This window comes from Odocoileus virginianus, chromosome 28, assembly GCF_023699985.2.
Source record: "Odocoileus virginianus isolate 20LAN1187 ecotype Illinois chromosome 28, Ovbor_1.2, whole genome shotgun sequence".
Taxonomy (NCBI): domain Eukaryota; kingdom Metazoa; phylum Chordata; class Mammalia; order Artiodactyla; family Cervidae; genus Odocoileus; species Odocoileus virginianus.
This window is the reverse complement of record NC_069701.1, coordinates 36,869,957-36,887,094: the sequence shown is the minus strand read 5'-3', so window position 1 is coordinate 36,887,094 and position 17,138 is coordinate 36,869,957. Positions and strand designations below refer to the sequence as shown.

At 56.5% G+C, this 17,138-nt stretch overlaps 1 protein-coding gene across 4 annotated transcripts; it reads left to right on the top strand.

The window, feature by feature from the left end:
• The first annotated feature begins 436 nt into the window (after window positions 1-436).
• On the top strand, window positions 437-15,009 carry RASGRP2 (RAS guanyl releasing protein 2). 4 transcript variants are annotated; one of them, XM_070457597.1, is made up of 18 exons: window positions 453-539; window positions 1,148-1,289; window positions 2,383-2,524; window positions 3,149-3,251; window positions 3,777-3,839; window positions 4,165-4,296; window positions 4,885-5,035; window positions 5,209-5,382; window positions 5,543-5,659; window positions 7,160-7,441; window positions 8,379-8,456; window positions 8,656-8,778; window positions 9,111-9,226; window positions 12,515-12,656; window positions 12,922-12,958; window positions 13,483-13,659; window positions 14,558-14,622; window positions 14,789-15,009. In XM_070457597.1, the coding sequence occupies exons 3-17, from the start codon at window positions 2,452-2,454 to the stop codon at window positions 14,614-14,616; spliced, it is 1,827 nt and encodes a 608-aa protein (XP_070313698.1). In that variant the 5' UTR covers window positions 453-539; window positions 1,148-1,289; window positions 2,383-2,451; the 3' UTR covers window positions 14,617-14,622; window positions 14,789-15,009. The 4 variants fall into 4 exon arrangements, with proteins under 4 accessions (XP_070313701.1, XP_070313698.1, XP_020747429.1 ...); XM_070457600.1 differs by lacking the exon at window positions 1,148-1,289 and having other exon boundaries at window positions 437-539; XM_020891770.2 differs by lacking the exon at window positions 453-539 and having other exon boundaries at window positions 674-1,289.
• Window positions 15,010-17,138: the final 2,129 nt, after the last annotated feature.

Genomic DNA, 17,138 nt, shown 5'->3' with positions numbered 1-17,138 from the left:
GTTTGTCTCGAAAACAGGAACCCGGGCCGGGGGCTGGGCGGGGCGCCCCTTCCCCACCGCAGTCCGCTTCCTGCCCCTCCCGGCTTCCTCTGCCCAACACCAGGCAGGGCGGGGGGCATGGGGGTGTCTGGGGTGGGGAGAGAGGACCCCTGGCTTAGTTTCCCCCTCCGCGTCCCGCGCGGCCTGACCTCCGCTCTCCCACCCCTTGGCGCGGCTCGTGGCGCAGCCCCCCCGCGCCCACGGCCCTGGCCTCCCGGGCGGCGCGGCAGGGGAGGGGTTAAGCTGCCGCAGGGACCGCCGCGTGCGGGGCGAGAGGGAGCCCCCGATGGGGGAGGCGCAGCCGGCGGTGCGGAGCCCGGCGCAGGGGCGGGGAGGAGAGGGGAGGGGGCGGCCGCGGCGCGGGGGCGGGGCGGCGGGGAGCCCGGCCGCGGCGCGGAGAGCGGGCGGGAGCCGCAGCCGCAGAGAGGTCGGCGGGCGGGAGCGCACGGAGGTGGCGCCTGCCGGGCCGGGTGCGGGCTCCTTGCCGCGGGGTCCCAAGTGTGAGTGAGCGAGCGCGGGCGGGGCGCGGGGCAGAGGAGGCCCGGCCCATAGGGGCCCCCCAGGGAGGCGCAGACGGGCTGGGGGCGGCGGGCGAGTTGGTCGGTGGGGAGTTTGTAGCCCGGGTCGGGGGTGGGAGGGACCTACCGAGAGATCCAAAGCCCCCTGGACAACGGCGGGAGGGGGCGGCGTCCGCGGCGCACCCGGGTCTCACTAGCCACGTCTCAGCGGGACCTTCCTCGGCGAGCCCCCCATTTGACAGATGAGAAAACCGAGGCTCCGAGAGGCCGAGTAACTCTCAAGGTCACATAGGGAGGAAGCGGCCGAGCCGGGCGAGATGCCTCTGGGTGGCTCCTAGGAATAGTCTACCAGAGAACTCCATAGAGAAGCCCCCCTCCCCCGCTCCCCACTCCCTGCCCGGGGGAGTATCGTATGGGCGGGGGACCTTATGTGGGGCAAGGCTTTGCCAGTGTCCCAGGGCGAGGACTGTCAGGTCGTTGGGGCCTCAGGGCTGGCCCTGGATCGCAGATGAAGGGGGCGGGGGTTGGAGTGGGCGTGTGTGCGCACCCACCGGGCGTGTGCATGTGTGGAAGAGTGTACATGCGTGTAGGTGCACTGTCTTGCGTGTGCGCACACGTGTACGGATGTCAGCGCTGCCGTGGCCTCGGAACTCCAGGCTGGTCTGATCTAGTGAGCAGCACGGCCGGAAGCCAGCCCCTTCAACGGTTTTGCTTTCTGGGGTAGAGGACTGGGTATGTGTGCCCGCGGGTTCCTTCGTTCAGGTGTGCGGGGCTGTGGGGTGCCATTGGGTGAGTGAGAGAGAGGATGGGAGGTAATTGCCTGAGGCCCGGCTGTTTGGGAGCCTCAGGCATTCTTGCACTCCGATGTGGGTCCCTGGCCTGGGGTGTGGAGTGAGTGTGTCTCTGCCTGGGTGCGTAAATCCCCTCCAGTGACTGGAGTTGCTGGTGGAGTCCAACCGGGGCACTCCACCCTCCACGGCGCTAGCGCCCCCTTCTGGACACCCCACTCTGCCCGAGTGTGGAAGGCCTGTGTGTGCCCCCAGTTCGACTGTGCAGTACGGGGGGCCTGCGTCAGAGACTGGGGATGAAGAGGGCCTGCGGAACGGCTGAGCCGGGACCCTTGGGGCCTTCACGGAGGAGGTGGCTCCGGAGCGCGCAGTTCCCAGGCCCAGGCTTCCCGCTGACGCCTCCGGGCCGCAGGGGGCTCCCCCGCCTCCGCCCCCCTTCCCCCAGCCCCACCCCCCGCTCCCAGGAATGTTCCTCTCCACCCCAGCCCGCCTCCCCGAGGGCAGGCCCCTGGGGGCTGCCGCAGCCCCGCCTCCTCTTCCTGGGAGCCCAGGAGGGGGCGACGCGGGCAGGACGCCTGGGTTCCTCCCCCCTTCTCATCCCAGGGAGAAATTCCTCTGAGGTCCCCTCAGGCTCTGGGTTCCCAAAATAACCCTGCGGGGGAAGGGAGGCTGTGGAGGGAGGGAAGCGGGAGGGGGCGCAGAACTGAGCTGCGGGGTGCTGCAGGTGCCTCTGGGGAGAGGACGTGAGGAGAAGAGAGGGCCTACGGAGAGGGCGACTGGGACACCGACCATCCCCGGGGAGTCCCTCGGCCCTCCCGCGGCTCCCAGGGTGGGCCGGAAGCTTCTTGGCCAGTTCATTTCCCAACTGGTGGGTTGCACCATCCCGGGCCAGACCGTTTAACCCCGGGGCGTGGCCGCGGGGGGAACGACTCCGCCCCTGCCCAGCAGGGGGCGTTCCCGCCCTGCCCCGTTTCTGCCCTCGGGGCCGCTCCGCTGGCCGGCGCCGACTCCGGCTCTGCCTCTCTCTCTCGGGACAGGGGTCCGGTCCGAGCCCCGTGGGAGGCTCCCGGAGCGCAGCTCGGCCGAGCCTACCCGCGCCGGCGGCCATGGCGGGCACCCTGGACCTGGACAAGGGCTGCACGGTGGAGGAGCTGCTCCGTGGATGCATCGAAGCCTTTGGTGAGTGGCACGGGAGGACACACCCAGCCTGAGCCGGGACCCCTGCCTCCCTGGGCAGATCTCGACCCTGGACCCACCCAGCCTGCATCCTGCCGCCTCTTTAGCGAAAATCTCCCCTTCACCGCAGGGTGGAGAGGTCCACATGCTGCAGAAAGAGAAAATGTTTCCCTTCCCTAGTATGCCGGCTTTGAAGGGAGGGATGGCGGGGTCCCCGGACTCTCTAACAGAATTATCTGTCTCCCCGGGGGATCCGGAGGAACTCGCTATCTCGGTCTGGGAGCTGTTTCCGGCTGATGTGGTGGGGTAGTGAAGGGGTGCCCCTTCCCTAAGCACTCAGGAAATGACCTCTGGATTCTTAACCCCGGGGAACCTAGGCTCCTTCCGCCCCAGCTGGTTCCCCTCCGGACTCAGGCCCGACCCAGACTGCTCCTATCCCTCGGTTCCTCGGATCCTGCCTTTATTCCCCTTCCACCCCACTTTTTCTTTATAATGCGCCTCCTGGTTTCGGAGCCCTGGGAAAGCAGGAGGCGGCTGGGAGCCACATCCAGCAGGCTGCAGGGTAGGGACCTGTAGGGACCGCAGGACGAAGTGTCAACCCGCTTCTCTTTGGCCCCTCGGAGTTAGATGACTCCGGGAAGGTGCGGGACCCGCAGCTGGTGCGCATGTTCCTTATGATGCACCCCTGGTACATCCCTTCCTCTCAGCTGGCGGCCAAACTGCTCCACATATATCCTTCGCCGACTTCGCCAAGGGCCCTGCAGTCCGAGTCTGTAAGCGAGCCCCACTGCCCAGTCCGGGCAGAGGATGGGCCTCGCTGCTAGATGTGGGCCGCCCCCACTTGATAGGATTCAGGATGGGCCCAGGCTTCTGCTGGGCCCAAGCCCCGCCCCTTCCCTCCCCTTAGAACTAAGACCTCGCCCCCCTCTCCCTAACCTGGGCTTCCTGTCTCTTCTACAGCCTAGGACCGGTCCCTACTCCCAGCCCAGGTCCCGCCTCTTGCTTCTCTTCCAGAACCCAGGTCCTGCTCCCAGCCTGATCTCCATTCTACCCAGGTGCCCTCCCAAAGCTCATAGCTCACCTCTGCCTTCGGCTCCTTTCCAGAGCTTGGGCCCTGCCCCACGCCAGACACCATCCCCCAGATTTCTTCTAGTACCAGGCCCTGCCCTCTGCCTCCCTGGGGAGCTCAGGTCCCATCCCCTGCCTCCTTTTCTAGAATAAGCCTCCATCCTTGTTTTCCTTAACTCTCCTTCACCTACCAACAATCCCGGAAGGACAACTCCAGCTCGCTGCAGGTGAAAACATGCCATCTGGTCAGGTGAGTCTTCCTCTTGGGGCTCTGGCCCCTCCTCTGCTCCCTTCCCTTAGGCTTCTGATTGGCCTGAAGGAGTAGAAATAGGTTCTGGGAGCTGGTCATGTGGGTTTGAACCTGGGCTCTGTCCATGGTGGGTGTGCTGCCACAGGCTTGCCCCTTCCTGGCTCTGCCCGGTCCCTGTTTTCTGATCTGCCCAATGGGGTTGGGGAAGGAAAGAGCTGGGTGAGGGGGATCACAGTTTGAGGCCCTCTCCCCCTCTTTGGGAGAATGACCATCCTAGGGGAGGTGGGGGAAGGCCTGCCCCTGGGTGACTCTGAACCTCCACCAGGTACTGGATCTCAGCATTCCCAGCTGAGTTTGACTTGAATCCTGAGCTTGCTGAGCAGATCAAGGAGCTGAAGGCTCTGTTAGACCAAGAAGGGAATCGCCGACACAGCAGCCTCATCGACATCGAGAACGTGTGCGTGGGGTGGGGGGTGCTCGCAGGGCTGGGAGGGGCGCTCAGCATCCTGCACCATTTGCGCTTAATAAACATTCGTTGATCGCAGTGGTGTGAGGGTCGTGTTACTCTTGCTGAAAAACTTCCTGTGGCTCCTCCTATCTTCTTCAGAATGCCTCGGCTGGGGATTAAGGCCTTTCTTAGTCTCAGGCCAGCTTGGCATTCCCGCTGCATCTTCCACAGCCCCCTGCCCCCACCAGGCGCCTCCTCCTGCAGCCTTTGGGCCTCTGCACCCGCGCCACGCTGTGTTGTGTTTGTTTCTGCGTCTGTCTCCCCCAGTAGACTCTGAGCTCCTCACAGGCAGGAACTGTGTCTTGCTCATCTCTGTAACCCCAGTGCCTGGTGCCTGGCACAGAGTTAGGTCTTCCATAAATCTGTGTGGAGGGCATGGCGACGGGGGGAGATGGCAGGACTTTTTTGCTCGGATGGGGGACATTGATGTCCTGCCCAGTGTCTCGCCGTGAACTTGAGTGGCGTTGAGTGTGGGGCAATGAGGGGTGAGGCATCTCCGGCAAAGGACTTACTGCCCCTGTCCCGCCCACCCCCCAGCCCCACCTACAAGTGGAAGCGGCAGGTGACCCAGCGGAACCCCGTGGAACAGAAGAAGCGCAAGATGTCCCTGCTGTTTGACCACCTGGAGCCCCTGGAGCTGGCGGCACATCTCACCTACTTGGAATATCGCTCCTTCTGCAAGATCCTGGTGCGGGGGCTTTCAGTCAGGAGTCGGGTGTGGCCTGGGGAGGGGGTGCCAGGAGGGACGGGGTCGCAGGGCGGGATCTGGGGCCACAGGATAACTACCAAAGGGCAGCTGGAGGGGGAGGGACAGCCATCGGTGAGGGGGGGCACTGGGTACTGAAGCCCCTGCGCCCCCAGTTCCAGGACTATCACAGTTTCGTGACTCATGGCTGCACAGTGGACAACCCGGTCCTGGAGCGATTCATCTCCCTCTTCAACAGTGTCTCGCAGTGGGTGCAGCTGATGATTCTCAGCAAGCCCACAGCCCCGCAACGGGCAGTGGTCATCACACACTTCGTCCACGTGGCAGAGGTGTCGCCCCTCCTCCGCCCCTCAACTCCCCCAGTCGCCCCTGTAGGGCCGAGTCCCTCCTTTCCCCTAACCCACTGCCAGATCTTCTCCAGAAAAGTTGGGCCAAATTCTGGGCCCTCTCAGTGACTCACTGCCTCCTCTCTCCCCATTTATCCCCCAGAAACTCCTGCAGCTGCAGAATTTCAACACGCTGATGGCAGTGGTTGGGGGCCTGAGCCACAGCTCCATCTCCCGCCTCAAGGAGACCCACAGCCACGTGAGCCCGGAGACCATCAAGGTGCCTGAGACCTGGGGGTCAGGGGAACAGCCTTCCTAGGGCTGGCCTCATAAGAACTACCAGCCCAGCTGGGGACTGGTCACTCCCTCTTCATCTGATAAATGAGGTCAAACTGAGGCTGGGGGTTCAACCCTTTCCCATGCTGCACAATGAAAGATGGCAAAGAGGAGTCTCACGGGTGTGCCAAACTTCAAAGCTCATGCTTTTCTCTTCTCCTGCTTATTTTACTTTATTGGCTATGCTGTGCAGCAAGTGGGATCTTACTTCCCTGACCAAGGATTGATCCTGTGCCCCCTGAAGTGGAAGCCCGGAGTCTTAATCACTGGACCACTTGGGAAGCTCCTATTTTATTAAAAAAAATACATACCTGGTGCCATGCATATAGACAAGTCTATAAAACACATGTATGGATTCCTCTCCAGGGGATCTTCCCAATCCAGGGATCAAAGTTGAGCCACAAAGGGATCCCAAGACTACTGAAGTGGGTAGCCTATCCCTTCTCCAGGGGATCTTCCTGATCCAGGAATCAAACTGGGGTTTCCTGCATTGCAGGCAGATTCTTTACCAACTGAGCTATCAGGGAAGCCCTCACAGTAAAAAAACTAGAAAGAAGACAGGTCAAAAAAAAAAAAAAAAGAAGACAGGTCAAGAAGTAGAACATTGCCAGCCCCTGAAGCTCCCAGCCCTTAGAGGTAACCTCCCTCCTCATCAGAGGTAACCAATGTCATGACCTTCCTAAGGGTGATGACCTCCTTTTCTTTTAAAAAATATTTACTTATTTATTTATTTTGGCGACACAGCACAGCCTGTGGGGTCTTAGTTCCCCAACTCATGTTCCCTGCAGTGGAAGGGCAAAGTCATAACCACTGGACCACCAGGGAATTCCCAACTTTCCTTTTCTTGATGGCTTTACCACCTGTATATGCATCTCAAAACCATGTGGGTATTTTGTTGTCTGTTTTTGAGCTTCTTATAAATGAAATCATGTTGTGTGTGTTATTTTATTTCTTCTTTCATTCTTACATTCTGCTTTGCACAGCAATTATTCATTTGTTTCCATTGCTGTATAATATTTTTGTCCACTCGATTTGTGTATCTCCTCTACTGTTGAACATTTGAGGTCTTTCCAGTTTGGGCTGTTAGGAATGACACCGCTAAGTACACTCTTGGAAATCTTTCTCCTGTGTTGCTCTGCCTCCGTGAGCCTCCGTTTCCTCTATTAAATGTTGATAATCTGTGCCCAGGACTGCTGGAGAGGTGTGTTATTTGGTAGTGGGCACCCCTTTGGACTCATGACCTATGAATTTGGATTACCAGGGACTAGGGGAGTCAGCCTTGGGGGACAGGAGGGAGGCTTTTGACCTTTCACCCATCCCTGACTCTGACTGCTCAGGCTCTCCCACGTTTCCAGGGCTGGACAGGGAAAGGAGAGCCTGTGATATGCTCTGTGTATGTGATGCGTGTGTGTGTGTATGTGACTCTCTGCCCTTTGTCCTCCAGCTCTGGGAAGGTCTGACAGAACTGGTGACGGCCACTGGCAACTACAGCAACTACCGGCGCCGGCTGGCGGCCTGCGTGGGTTTCCGCTTCCCCATCCTGGGTGTTCACCTCAAGGACCTGGTGGCCCTGCAGCTGGCGTTGCCGGACTGGCTGGACCCCGCCCGGACCCGACTCAATGGGGCCAAGATGAAGCAGCTCTTCAGTATCCTGGAGGAGCTGGCCATGGTGACCAGCCTCCGGCCCCCGGTGCAAGCCAACCCTGACCTGCTGAGCCTGCTGACGGTGAGGGGCCGGGCCCCTGGTCCTGCGGGCTTGGCCTTGGGTTCTCACTTCTGGTCGAGGAGCCGAGACCCAGCCTGGGCCCCCGGGTTGGGGTGACCTTGGAGTGGGGTTCCAAGCTCTGGATGGGGTTGTGGACCCCTGAGGCTGGCATGAGGGCTTGAGGCTGGGTCTGAGCCCTGGGTTGAGTTCCTAGCAGTGGGTTATGTTCAAGGTTTGGGGTTAAACTCTGGATTCTGGGTAGAGGGGTGGCTTTTATTTGTTTTTACTTTTCGGCTGCCCCACACATCTTGCGGGATCTTAGTTCCCTGCCCAGGGGTTGAACCCTCACTCTCAGCAGAGAAAATGTGGAGTCTTAACCACTGGACCACCAGGGAACTCTGCAGGGGTGGCGCTTAAACATGGCCCTGAGCTCTGAAGTTCTAAGCTTGGTGTTAGATTTGAGCTCTGGAGTAGGAGTTGGGTTCTAGTCCACATCGGGACTGGGTTCTAATCATTGGGCTGGAGCTTAGGTTTGACGGTTTGGTGTGAAGCCTTAACCTGTTTCTAGGCTCTGGGCTGGACTGGGGAATTGAAATCTGAGCTGGAATCTGGTTGCTGGGTTGGGTGCTGTGTTGGGAGCGGGGATTTCAGAGCTCTCTGCTGGGTTGTGACCTGAATTCCTGGCTGAGATTTTAGCAGTGAGTTATCTTCAAGGCCTGGGGCCAAGCTCTGGGTTCTGGGCTGTGTGCTGGGCTGGCGTGTGGTTGCTGGGGCGTGTTCTAGGCTGGCCTTGGTCCTCAGTCTAGCTTCTGGGCCAGGCTCGGGGCTGGGCTGTGACCCTCAGGTAGACCTGGGGGTCTGGGCTCTGGGCGTTGCGCTCCTGAGAGCAGCACAGGCAGTGGGTGTGATCAGACTGGTGTGTCCCAGGTGTCTTTGAATTAGTCTTTTTTTCCCCCAGGTGTCTTTGGATCAATATCAGACGGAGGATGAGCTCTATCAGCTGTCCCTGCAGCGGGAACCACGCTCCAAGTCCTCGGTGAGGGCGGAAGCCACTGCATACCCGCTTAGCCCATCCTCTTCCTCCCTCACCTTGGCCCTCCCAGGCTTAGAGGCTACCTCACCCATCCTGCTTGTTGGGCAGGCTTCCTTGTCCCCAGAGCTTGGCCCCTCTCTCCTCCACTGGGCCCTGGGCTCCCTCACCTCTGGCCTTTGCTCAGCTTTGACCATTTCCACAGCCAACCAGTCCCACCACCTGCACACCGCCTCCCCGGCCCCCGGTGCTGGAGGAGTGGACCTCAGCTGCCAAACCCAAGCTGGATCAGGCGATCATGGTGGAGCACATTGAGAAGATGGTGGAGGTGAGACTCCGTGGCCACCAGCTCTGGAGCCTGTGGGGCAGGGGGGACAGGTCCGTAGTGGTCAGTCAAGGCTGGTTTGACCAGGGCACTGCCCTGGGAGCCACCAACAGTGCTAGGTTCAAGGGCCAATGCTCAGTTGACAGAAGGCATGGGGTGCAGCTGATGGGTGGCCTTGGGATGGGGGTATGGAGAAGGGAGGTGGTGGGGGAGAGAGACAGCTGCCCGCCTCTTAGATGCCCAGGCTTCCTAACTCAGACTGGGAGTGTGGGCAGGATGGGGCCAAGGCCCCCTTTACCCTCCCCGCCCCCCACATGTCCCTCTGTGTACTTCAGTCTGTGTTCCGGAACTTTGACGTCGATGGGGACGGCCACATCTCACAGGAGGAGTTCCAGATCATCCGTGGGAATTTTCCTTATCTCAGCGCCTTTGGGGACCTCGACCAGAACCAGTGAGAGGCCTGGGGGCAGGGGCAGAGGGAAGGCAGGTTCATTTCCCCTTGGGTTTTAGCTTCCTCCTGAGAAGGATGAGGCCATTGAACCAGATGATCTTGGCAGGGGAAGCCACCCATGTGGGGAGGGGCTCTTATTTTCTGGGAGGCTGCCAGCTACGGAGGCTCAGGGTTACCCTGCTTATTCAGACCGATGAGCCAGAGGGTGGGGGGCATCTCCACCTGAATCTTGCAAAGACTGTGGCCTCCTGGGGACTCTTGCTACATAAATGCCACTTTATTTGTGGGGCTCACAACCGAGAAAAAGTGTGGGCAAGCTGAACTGGGTAGCATGTCCTAATGAATAGATAAGAAAGGCCTGTAACTCGCAGCACCGACTTGCTTATCACCAATTCACATGCCGACAATTTGGACAAACAGCTGGTTCTCTGAAGTAGGTTATACGTGTCCCCCTGAACCGTGTTCACACCCCTGTTTTGCTGAGCAGACAAAATTCCAATCAAAATTTATAGTCCATCCCAAGTTGACTTTTTAATGTTATCCAGATTTCAAAAAGCTGTGCTTTTTTTCGTATTATAAAAACCCATGGTTAAAAAAAAATCCAGGTAATAAAATAGATTTATAGTGAATGAAGTGTATAAGGTAAGAAGAGAAAATTCCCTTCCTCCTTTCCCACTTAAGAGGTTGTCAGTAGTAACTACAACATTAGCAACATTACTGGTGTGGCAATGCCTGTATCTTTCCAATCTTTTCCATGCATGGTGCAAGTTGATAAGAGAATTTGTTTGTTTGTCTGTTTCACAGGCAAACCAGATTATGGTATAAATCTAGTTCTACCAATAGCATGCATTATAGTTAAGTTGTTTCTCCTCCTAGAGTTAAGAACAATAGTTGAAGACAGTTTTCTCTGAGTTGAAAACAATTCCCTATCACCTCCCTGGGTCGGGTAGATTTTTTTCCAGGCCACACTTTTTAGGGTGGGTGCAGCCCTTGCTTCCCTGCAAGGTGACTCAGAATTTGCCTGCAATGCAGGAGACCTGGATTCTATCCCTGGGTTGGGAAGATTCCCTGGAGGAGGGCATGACAACCTACTGCAGTATTCTTGCCTGGAAAAGCCCCATGGACAGAGAAGCCTGGTGGGTTACAGTCTATGGGGTCACAAAGAGTCAGACACGACTGAGCGATTAAGCACAGCACAGCCCTTGGAGACGTTCAAGACCCTAGCTTCATGCAAGCATCTCAGCCTTAACTCCCCATCTCCTGCAGGTCCCAGGCAGGTATCAAAACCCAGCACCTGGCTCCTGGGGCAGCTGTACCATCAGGTCCCAACTCACTGCCTCAATTTGAAGATCTCTCTTTCTGGAACTTGGGAGTTTCCATTTCTTGCCAACTCACCTGTGCATTTAAAACAATTTTTGATATATTTAAACCAGCATCTAGGTTTTGGTGTCAGTAGGGTTCTCAGGGCTTTTTTGTTTGTTTTTGTTTTAAAATCACTGTCTTGACAGAATCGCACACTTTGTGTTTTTTCTTTTTTACTTTTGTTTTCCACTTAAACCCTCATCATGGACATCTTTCCAGGCCGATTCAGGCAGAACTACCTCATTCTTTAGAACAGCTGCAGAGCATTACACTGGGTGGCGGGGCCGTCATCTGCCTCCCCATTCTCCTGCTGATGGACATGTAGACTGTTCCCAGTTTTTCGCTATTAATATCCGCTATGCTGCTGTGAACATTGTACTGATGCACTCGGGCCACTATTTCTGTAGGAGAAATTCCTAGAAGTGGGATAATTGGATCAAAAGATATGCACATTCTAAATTAGGAGAGAGACTGCCAAAGTGACCTCAGGCAAGGTTGTGCCAGCTTGCACCCCCATCAGCAGTGAACAAGAGCCCATTTCTCAACTTCCTTGCCAACAGTGGATGCTATAATAAGCTTTATAATTTTGCCAGTCTAATTGGCAAATGGTGTCTTGGTTATATTTGCATTTCTTTAATATTAGTGGGGGTAGGATATCTTCCTATGTTTATTGGCCACTTCTATTTCTTCTGTTAATTGCCTGTTCATGTTCTTTGTCCATTATTCCACTGGGTTTGTGAGTCTTTCTCATTGATTTCTCTGTTAATGGATATTAACCCTTGGTGTTGAATATGTTTGCAAAATATTTTTTCGCAGTCTGTCATTTATGTTGTCCTTTTCCATATAAAATTTTTAAAAAATGTGTGCTCAATATGTCAGTTTTTCCTTTATGGCTTCTCGGATTTGTGTTATGTGTAGAAGGTCTATTATCCCCTCCAGATGACAAAATTCTTCTCTTAGACCTCTTCAGATACTTGGAGAATTTTATTTTTTTTACATTAATGTCTTCAATTTAGCAGGAATTTAGTTTTCATGCACAGTATGAGATAGGAGCCTAAGTTTATATTTTTGAGATGGTCAGTTGTCCCAATGTGCCATTGATTTGAAGAACCACCTGGACCACCCAAACACTAACAGGCAGGAGTTTCTGATAAAGGCCACCTCTGATGGAAACAGCTCCCAGGGGCCCAGCACCTATTAGTCTTTACAGACACTGTTGTCAATGCTTCGTGTGCCATCTCATTCAGCTCTTAACCCAAACCCCTCTGAGATGCAGGAACTATCATTGTCCCCATTTATTGAAGAGGAAATAGAGGCACGGGGAAGAAGTCGCACAGAGAAATAGAGCCCAAAATTAGAACTGAGTTCTGTCTCCAGAGCACAGTGCTCACTCTTTCCCTAAAATACCTGAATAGATGAAAAGAGGGCTCTGTGGGAAACCCTGGATTACCTGTCTGGCAGGATTCTGCAGGAGTGAGACAGGTGCAGCTTTTTCCAATCTTACCTGGTCCCCAAACTCATCAGAGAGCTCCTGACTCTCAGGAATCCCAAGCGGTGTTCCATAGAGCTCACTTTGTGAAACAGAAGCTGATAAGCCCACGGGAAAGTGCAGAGCAATTTTAGTTTACTCACCAGCTCTGTGAAGTGGGTAGGCAGGAATTATGATCCCCATTTTCCCAGCGAGGAAACCCAGGGCAAGTGACTTGCCCAAGACCACACAACTAGTTAGAAGCTGCTGCTACATCTGCTGGACTCCAAGTCTGGTGTTCTTTCTCTTTCCCGCACGGAAGGTCAAAAGTCAGGAGTCCCCTGATGACCTTTAAATTGGTAGGGCTTTTCCCAGTAGGCTGGGTTAAGCGGGTGGTGGGTGGTCCCAGGGAGGCCCCCCGGAGCTGAGGCCCTCCCCCCGACTTCCCCCCCGGACAGGGACGGCTGCATCAGCAAGGAGGAGATGGTCTCCTACTTTCTGCGCTCCAGCTCTATGCTGGGCGGCCGCATGGGCTTCGTACACAACTTCCACGAGAGCAACTCCTTGCGCCCGGTCGCCTGCCGCCACTGCAAGGCCCTGGTGAGCCCCCAGCCAAGCCACACCGCAACAGCACCGGCCTGGTTCCGTCCCCGCCCCGCCCTCCCTCCTGGCCCCGCCCTCCTGCCGGAGCCTTCTCAGTCGAGGCTAGCCTTAATTCCACCTGCCTCTCCTTTGCTGGTCTGAACCAAACCCTGAGGGGCCTAAGACTCCAGAAAGGGTCAGTTCCAGTCCCTGTCCATAGAAAGGAAGAAGAGTCATGCCCTCTAAACCGCCCCCCCTGCCACGCCCCCCTCCTCTATTTCAGATCCTGGGCATCTACAAGCAGGGTCTCAAATGCCGAGGTGAGATGGAGTTGCAGGGCTGCTGGGCTGTTTTGGGGGAAAGAGTTACTATCTGGATGGAGAGTCTTATTTTGGTGGGGCAATTGTCAAGGAGTAAAGTACCTTAGGGCCAGAGAGGCATGCTGATTGATGTGAAGGGGGTAGCCTATAACTTGGTTTTGATTGGGACTTCCCTGGTGGTCCAGGGGTTAAGGCTCTGCTTCCACTGAAGGGGGCGCAGATTCCATCCCTGATCAGGGAAGTAAGATCTCACATGCCTTGCCGCATGGTCAACAAACAAACAAACAAACAGAAAACGTACCCCAGGGTTTTTATTTTGGTGAGGCAGCTGCCCAGAAATCGGGAGTTTTGGAGAGGGCACAGACTGGCAAGTAGGAAGAAGAAAGCGTTTGGAAAGAAAGCTCTTGTTTGGTGGGGCAGCTGCTTAGGAGCAAAGGGACCTGGGGAGAAATGCAGGCCTGCAGAATGGGATGAGGGGTGGTCTGACCAGTGGATCTGGCTGGGCTGCCCATCTGCCTCCCCAGCCTGTGGTGTGAACTGCCACAAGCAGTGCAAGGATCGCCTGTCAGTTGAGTGCCGGCGCCGGGCCCAGAGTATGAGTCTGGAGGGGTCTGCGCCCTCACCCTCACCCACACATACCCACCATCGCGCCTTCAGCTTCTCCCTGCCCCGCCCTGGCAGACGGGGCTCCCGGCCTCCAGGTAAGAGGGGTCCCTTTCTGTACTGGCCTGTGGAGGGAGGGAGAGAGGGAGGCAGGCCCATGGTGGCAAAGTATGGAAACTTTTCCAGGATGGAAGTCATTGCAGCATTTGTAATTGTCTTATTTGGGGGGCGGTGGGGGGGAGGTGATAGAGGAGGGCTGGACAGATAAGGGTGCCAGGAGGTAACCAGGGAGCCCTCAATACTTTGAGGCTGATGAGGACAGAGACTCATAAATAAAAACAGAGTAAAAGCGAAAGAGACTTCAAGATTCTATTTGCACCCTTATTTTGTTAGGGGGATTGACAATGGGCTTGGAGAAGGAATTTTTTAAACCACTTGCCTGTATTTCCCTTTTTGGCTGTTTTGGAGGCTATTCTGAGAAAAGTCCATTGCCCCCAAATCTCCCAGCAGCTCTCTTAGAGTCATTGGTGGTTATAGGTCAGTTTTCTGAATGACAGTTCCTCAAATGATTATTTTGCTGAGAACACTCTGAACAACCATGTTAAACTGGGATGTAAGGCAGTTGACCACAACTGTTCAAATTGGCATAAGTCTTCAAAAATAGAGGCAGGCACAGGGCATAAGTTCTCAAAAATAGAAAAGATAAAACCATTTGCTTCAAGCCTTCCAGAAGTGCTGGGGTCTAGAATGTGAGACACACACAAAATTGATGTTTAAGCAAACTGCACCGATAAATCTGTGGCTGCAAAAAAGCTGTGGCCAACTGAAAACTTAGAAAAAGAGCCTCAAAAACTGGGGTTGTTTAGTCATCCAGTGAATTGATTTCCGGTGGATGGTTCTGCTTCTGGATTGGGTCAGGGTGCCTTCGATGAGGGGGGAAGGACTGCTCGGGGCCCAGGGGCCCAGGAGTTGGTCCTGCAACCCCCCTCCCTGCAGAGATCCGAGAGGAGGAAGTTCAGACAGTGGAGGACGGCGTGTTTGACATCCACTTGTAATTGATGGTAAGCCCCCCTGTAGCCTGCCCAGAGCCTCCCTACTCAGGGCTAGGGCAATGTGCGGGGGAAGAGGGGGTGGGTGCTCTGTCCAAATGACCCAGGCTAGGCAGACTCCAACATTTTTGGGGGGCGAGGAGGCTCTTCCTTACAACCTCTGCTTTTCTCTTCCCAGCTGTGACTGGATCAAGCACTCATGCCTGCCTTGGAGAAAAGACTTGGACCAGAGCAGGGAGCCTGGGGTGCTGAGGCAGCAGGCTGGGGCTGGGGGGAGGGGCATGAGGGTAGCATGTGGCTGAGGGCAGGGCCAGGACTGGTGTCCCTAAGATTGTACAGACTCTTGTGAATATTTGTATTTTCCAGATGGAATAAAAAGGCCCATGTAATTAACCTGGACCATCAGCGCCTAGAATCCTCCTGGGGGATAGGGGTCTGTAAATCACGGGGACTAGAACTGTGGAGTCTAAAACCCTGTAGTCAGAGAATCTTGGGACATCTGCAATCTCATGTGCTGGAATCTTGGGGGGACTAGAATTCTGGGGGATAGAGCCTTAGAACCAGGAAACCTCAGAACAGAGAGTTTGGGGAGGGTCTAAATCTTGAGGAGTCCAGAATCTTGGGGGGCTAAGACTTGAAAGTAGAATTGCTGAGCCTGGTAGTCATGTAGAGCCATAGCCTTCAGTCTGAAGCTGAAAGTCCCTTGCTTGACAGGTGGCATTGCTTGAATACTTCCAGCAACGAGGAGCTCACTACAGAGAATCATGAGAGGGCTAGGGCCGCCCGAGTGCTGGCTGTGAGGGAAGGGGGCAGGTGGGGCTGCACTCCTTGAGCTTGCACCCTCCTGGCCTGGTGCTGCCAGCTGGAAGGACAGTGACTTCCAGAGGAAATGCATATTGATCCTGCTCTGAGCCTCTGGCTATCTCTCCTAACCCAGCTCTTCCCTCCCAAGTCTGCAGCATGATGGAGGTTTGGGAGGGTCACCGCTGCCTGAGGAAGGCTAAGGCCACTTCGAAGGCTGGTCTGGGTGAGAAGGCGGGGCTGGGGGGTCTTCCAAAGGTCCTGAAGCTGGGTCAGGCTGCCCCTGGGGTCAGGAGACTCTAGACAGCCATCTGAGAGTGGGGGCTACCTCCCCCAGCCCCCTCCCCCAAGCTGAGGCTTGTCCTACAGCAATTTCAGGGTGTTCTGGGGGTGGAGGCACCTAGCTGCCACAGGCAACATCTGAGGACCTGCCAATGGCCTCAACCCCTCCCTCAAAGTTCCTTGATCCCAAGCCCATCTTTGCCTTTGAGACCACACACCCCTGGCCTGTTCCTCACCTAGGGTACCTCCTCCCACCCTGTTACTTCTCAGCTGCAGCTTGGCCACCTGTTGGGTATTCCCGCCTCCCACCCCACACTGCCCCTCCTTCAGTCCTCAGCCCCCTCCCGCCCTTCCCCCTCTCGAGGCTGTAATATCCGTTTCACGATTTGGGGGCTGAGTTGCTATAACAACAGACGGCGATTGTGCTGTGAAGAGCAGCTCGCTCCCTGCGCAGCCTCCCGCGCTGCCTCCATCCTGCAGCCTGGTCGGCGCCCCTCCCTGCTGCCCCCCAGCCCCAGCCGGCCTCTTCCTGGTGTGTGTGTATGCATACGGGTGCCCAGGTTGGCTCCAGCCAGGAGACTGTGACATGCGACTGCCTTTTCATGCTTGTCCGTGTGAATCTGGCGGACGAGCCTCCCATTGTGTGCGTGTGTGCATGTGTGTGCACGGGCACGCACGCTGTGTTTGCTGCATTCCCCTCCACCGTGTCTCCTCACTGGACTGCGCGTGGGAGAAGGGCCACATTGAGTGGGTGCCTACTGGGGGGAGGTGCCTGGATGCGGTGGGCCCCAACTACATCCGGCAGTCTGAGCCTTGGACCTGGGTGGGGAGAGACATCACTGTAGCTGGGGGCGGGGCAGGGAGGGGCAGCAGCTGCCAGGTGACCTTTCCTGCCCTTGGTGGGGAAAGGTGGCCCAGGGAGCTGGGGGGAGGGTGACCAGAGACTCTTCCATCTCCCCCCACCCCTTCACATGCCCATCCATAAGGGTTTGAGGGAGAGTCTTTGTGAGTCACTGCCCCCATCTGCCCATGTATGCCCTGGTGTCCCTCGACACAAGTGTGTGTGTGTGTCATGTGTGGGGTGTGTGTGTGTAGGCTGCAGGGAAAGGGGCAATGAGGGGTGGGCAGGGCAGTGGGTTCTGGGGTCACAGAGGCAGTTTCACATCCATGGGCTCTGACTCAGCTGTTCCCATTCTCTGGCTCAGCTAGTGGACTTGGTGGAGGCCATCCTGAGGGTCTGTCCAAGGTCAGAGGAGGCCCCCCCCCAAGTCTGGAACCTGGCTCAGGGATCTCTCTTTCCAAGCCCTGGGGCCCTACGGCCTGGGTCCCCCCTCTCATCCCCTCACAGGCTGGGGAGAGGGCTCTCTTGGGGGAGTGTGGGTCCCCATAATCTACTCAGTAATTGACCACTCTGTGCAAAGTGCCTCAGGGGCCAGGCCGACCTC

Bases quoted from the DNA above. Each gene is read 5' to 3' on its own strand.
- RASGRP2 (XM_070457600.1), top strand. From the start codon at position 2,452: ATGGCGGGCACCCTGGACCTGGACAAGGGCTGCACGGTGGAGGAGCTG. The intron at 9,227-12,514 runs GTGAGAGGCCTG...CCCCCCGGACAG, and splicing joins GGGGACCTCGACCAGAACCA to GGACGGCTGCATCAGCAAGG. The intron at 12,657-12,921 runs GTGAGCCCCCAG...CCTCTATTTCAG, and splicing joins GCCGCCACTGCAAGGCCCTG to ATCCTGGGCATCTACAAGCA.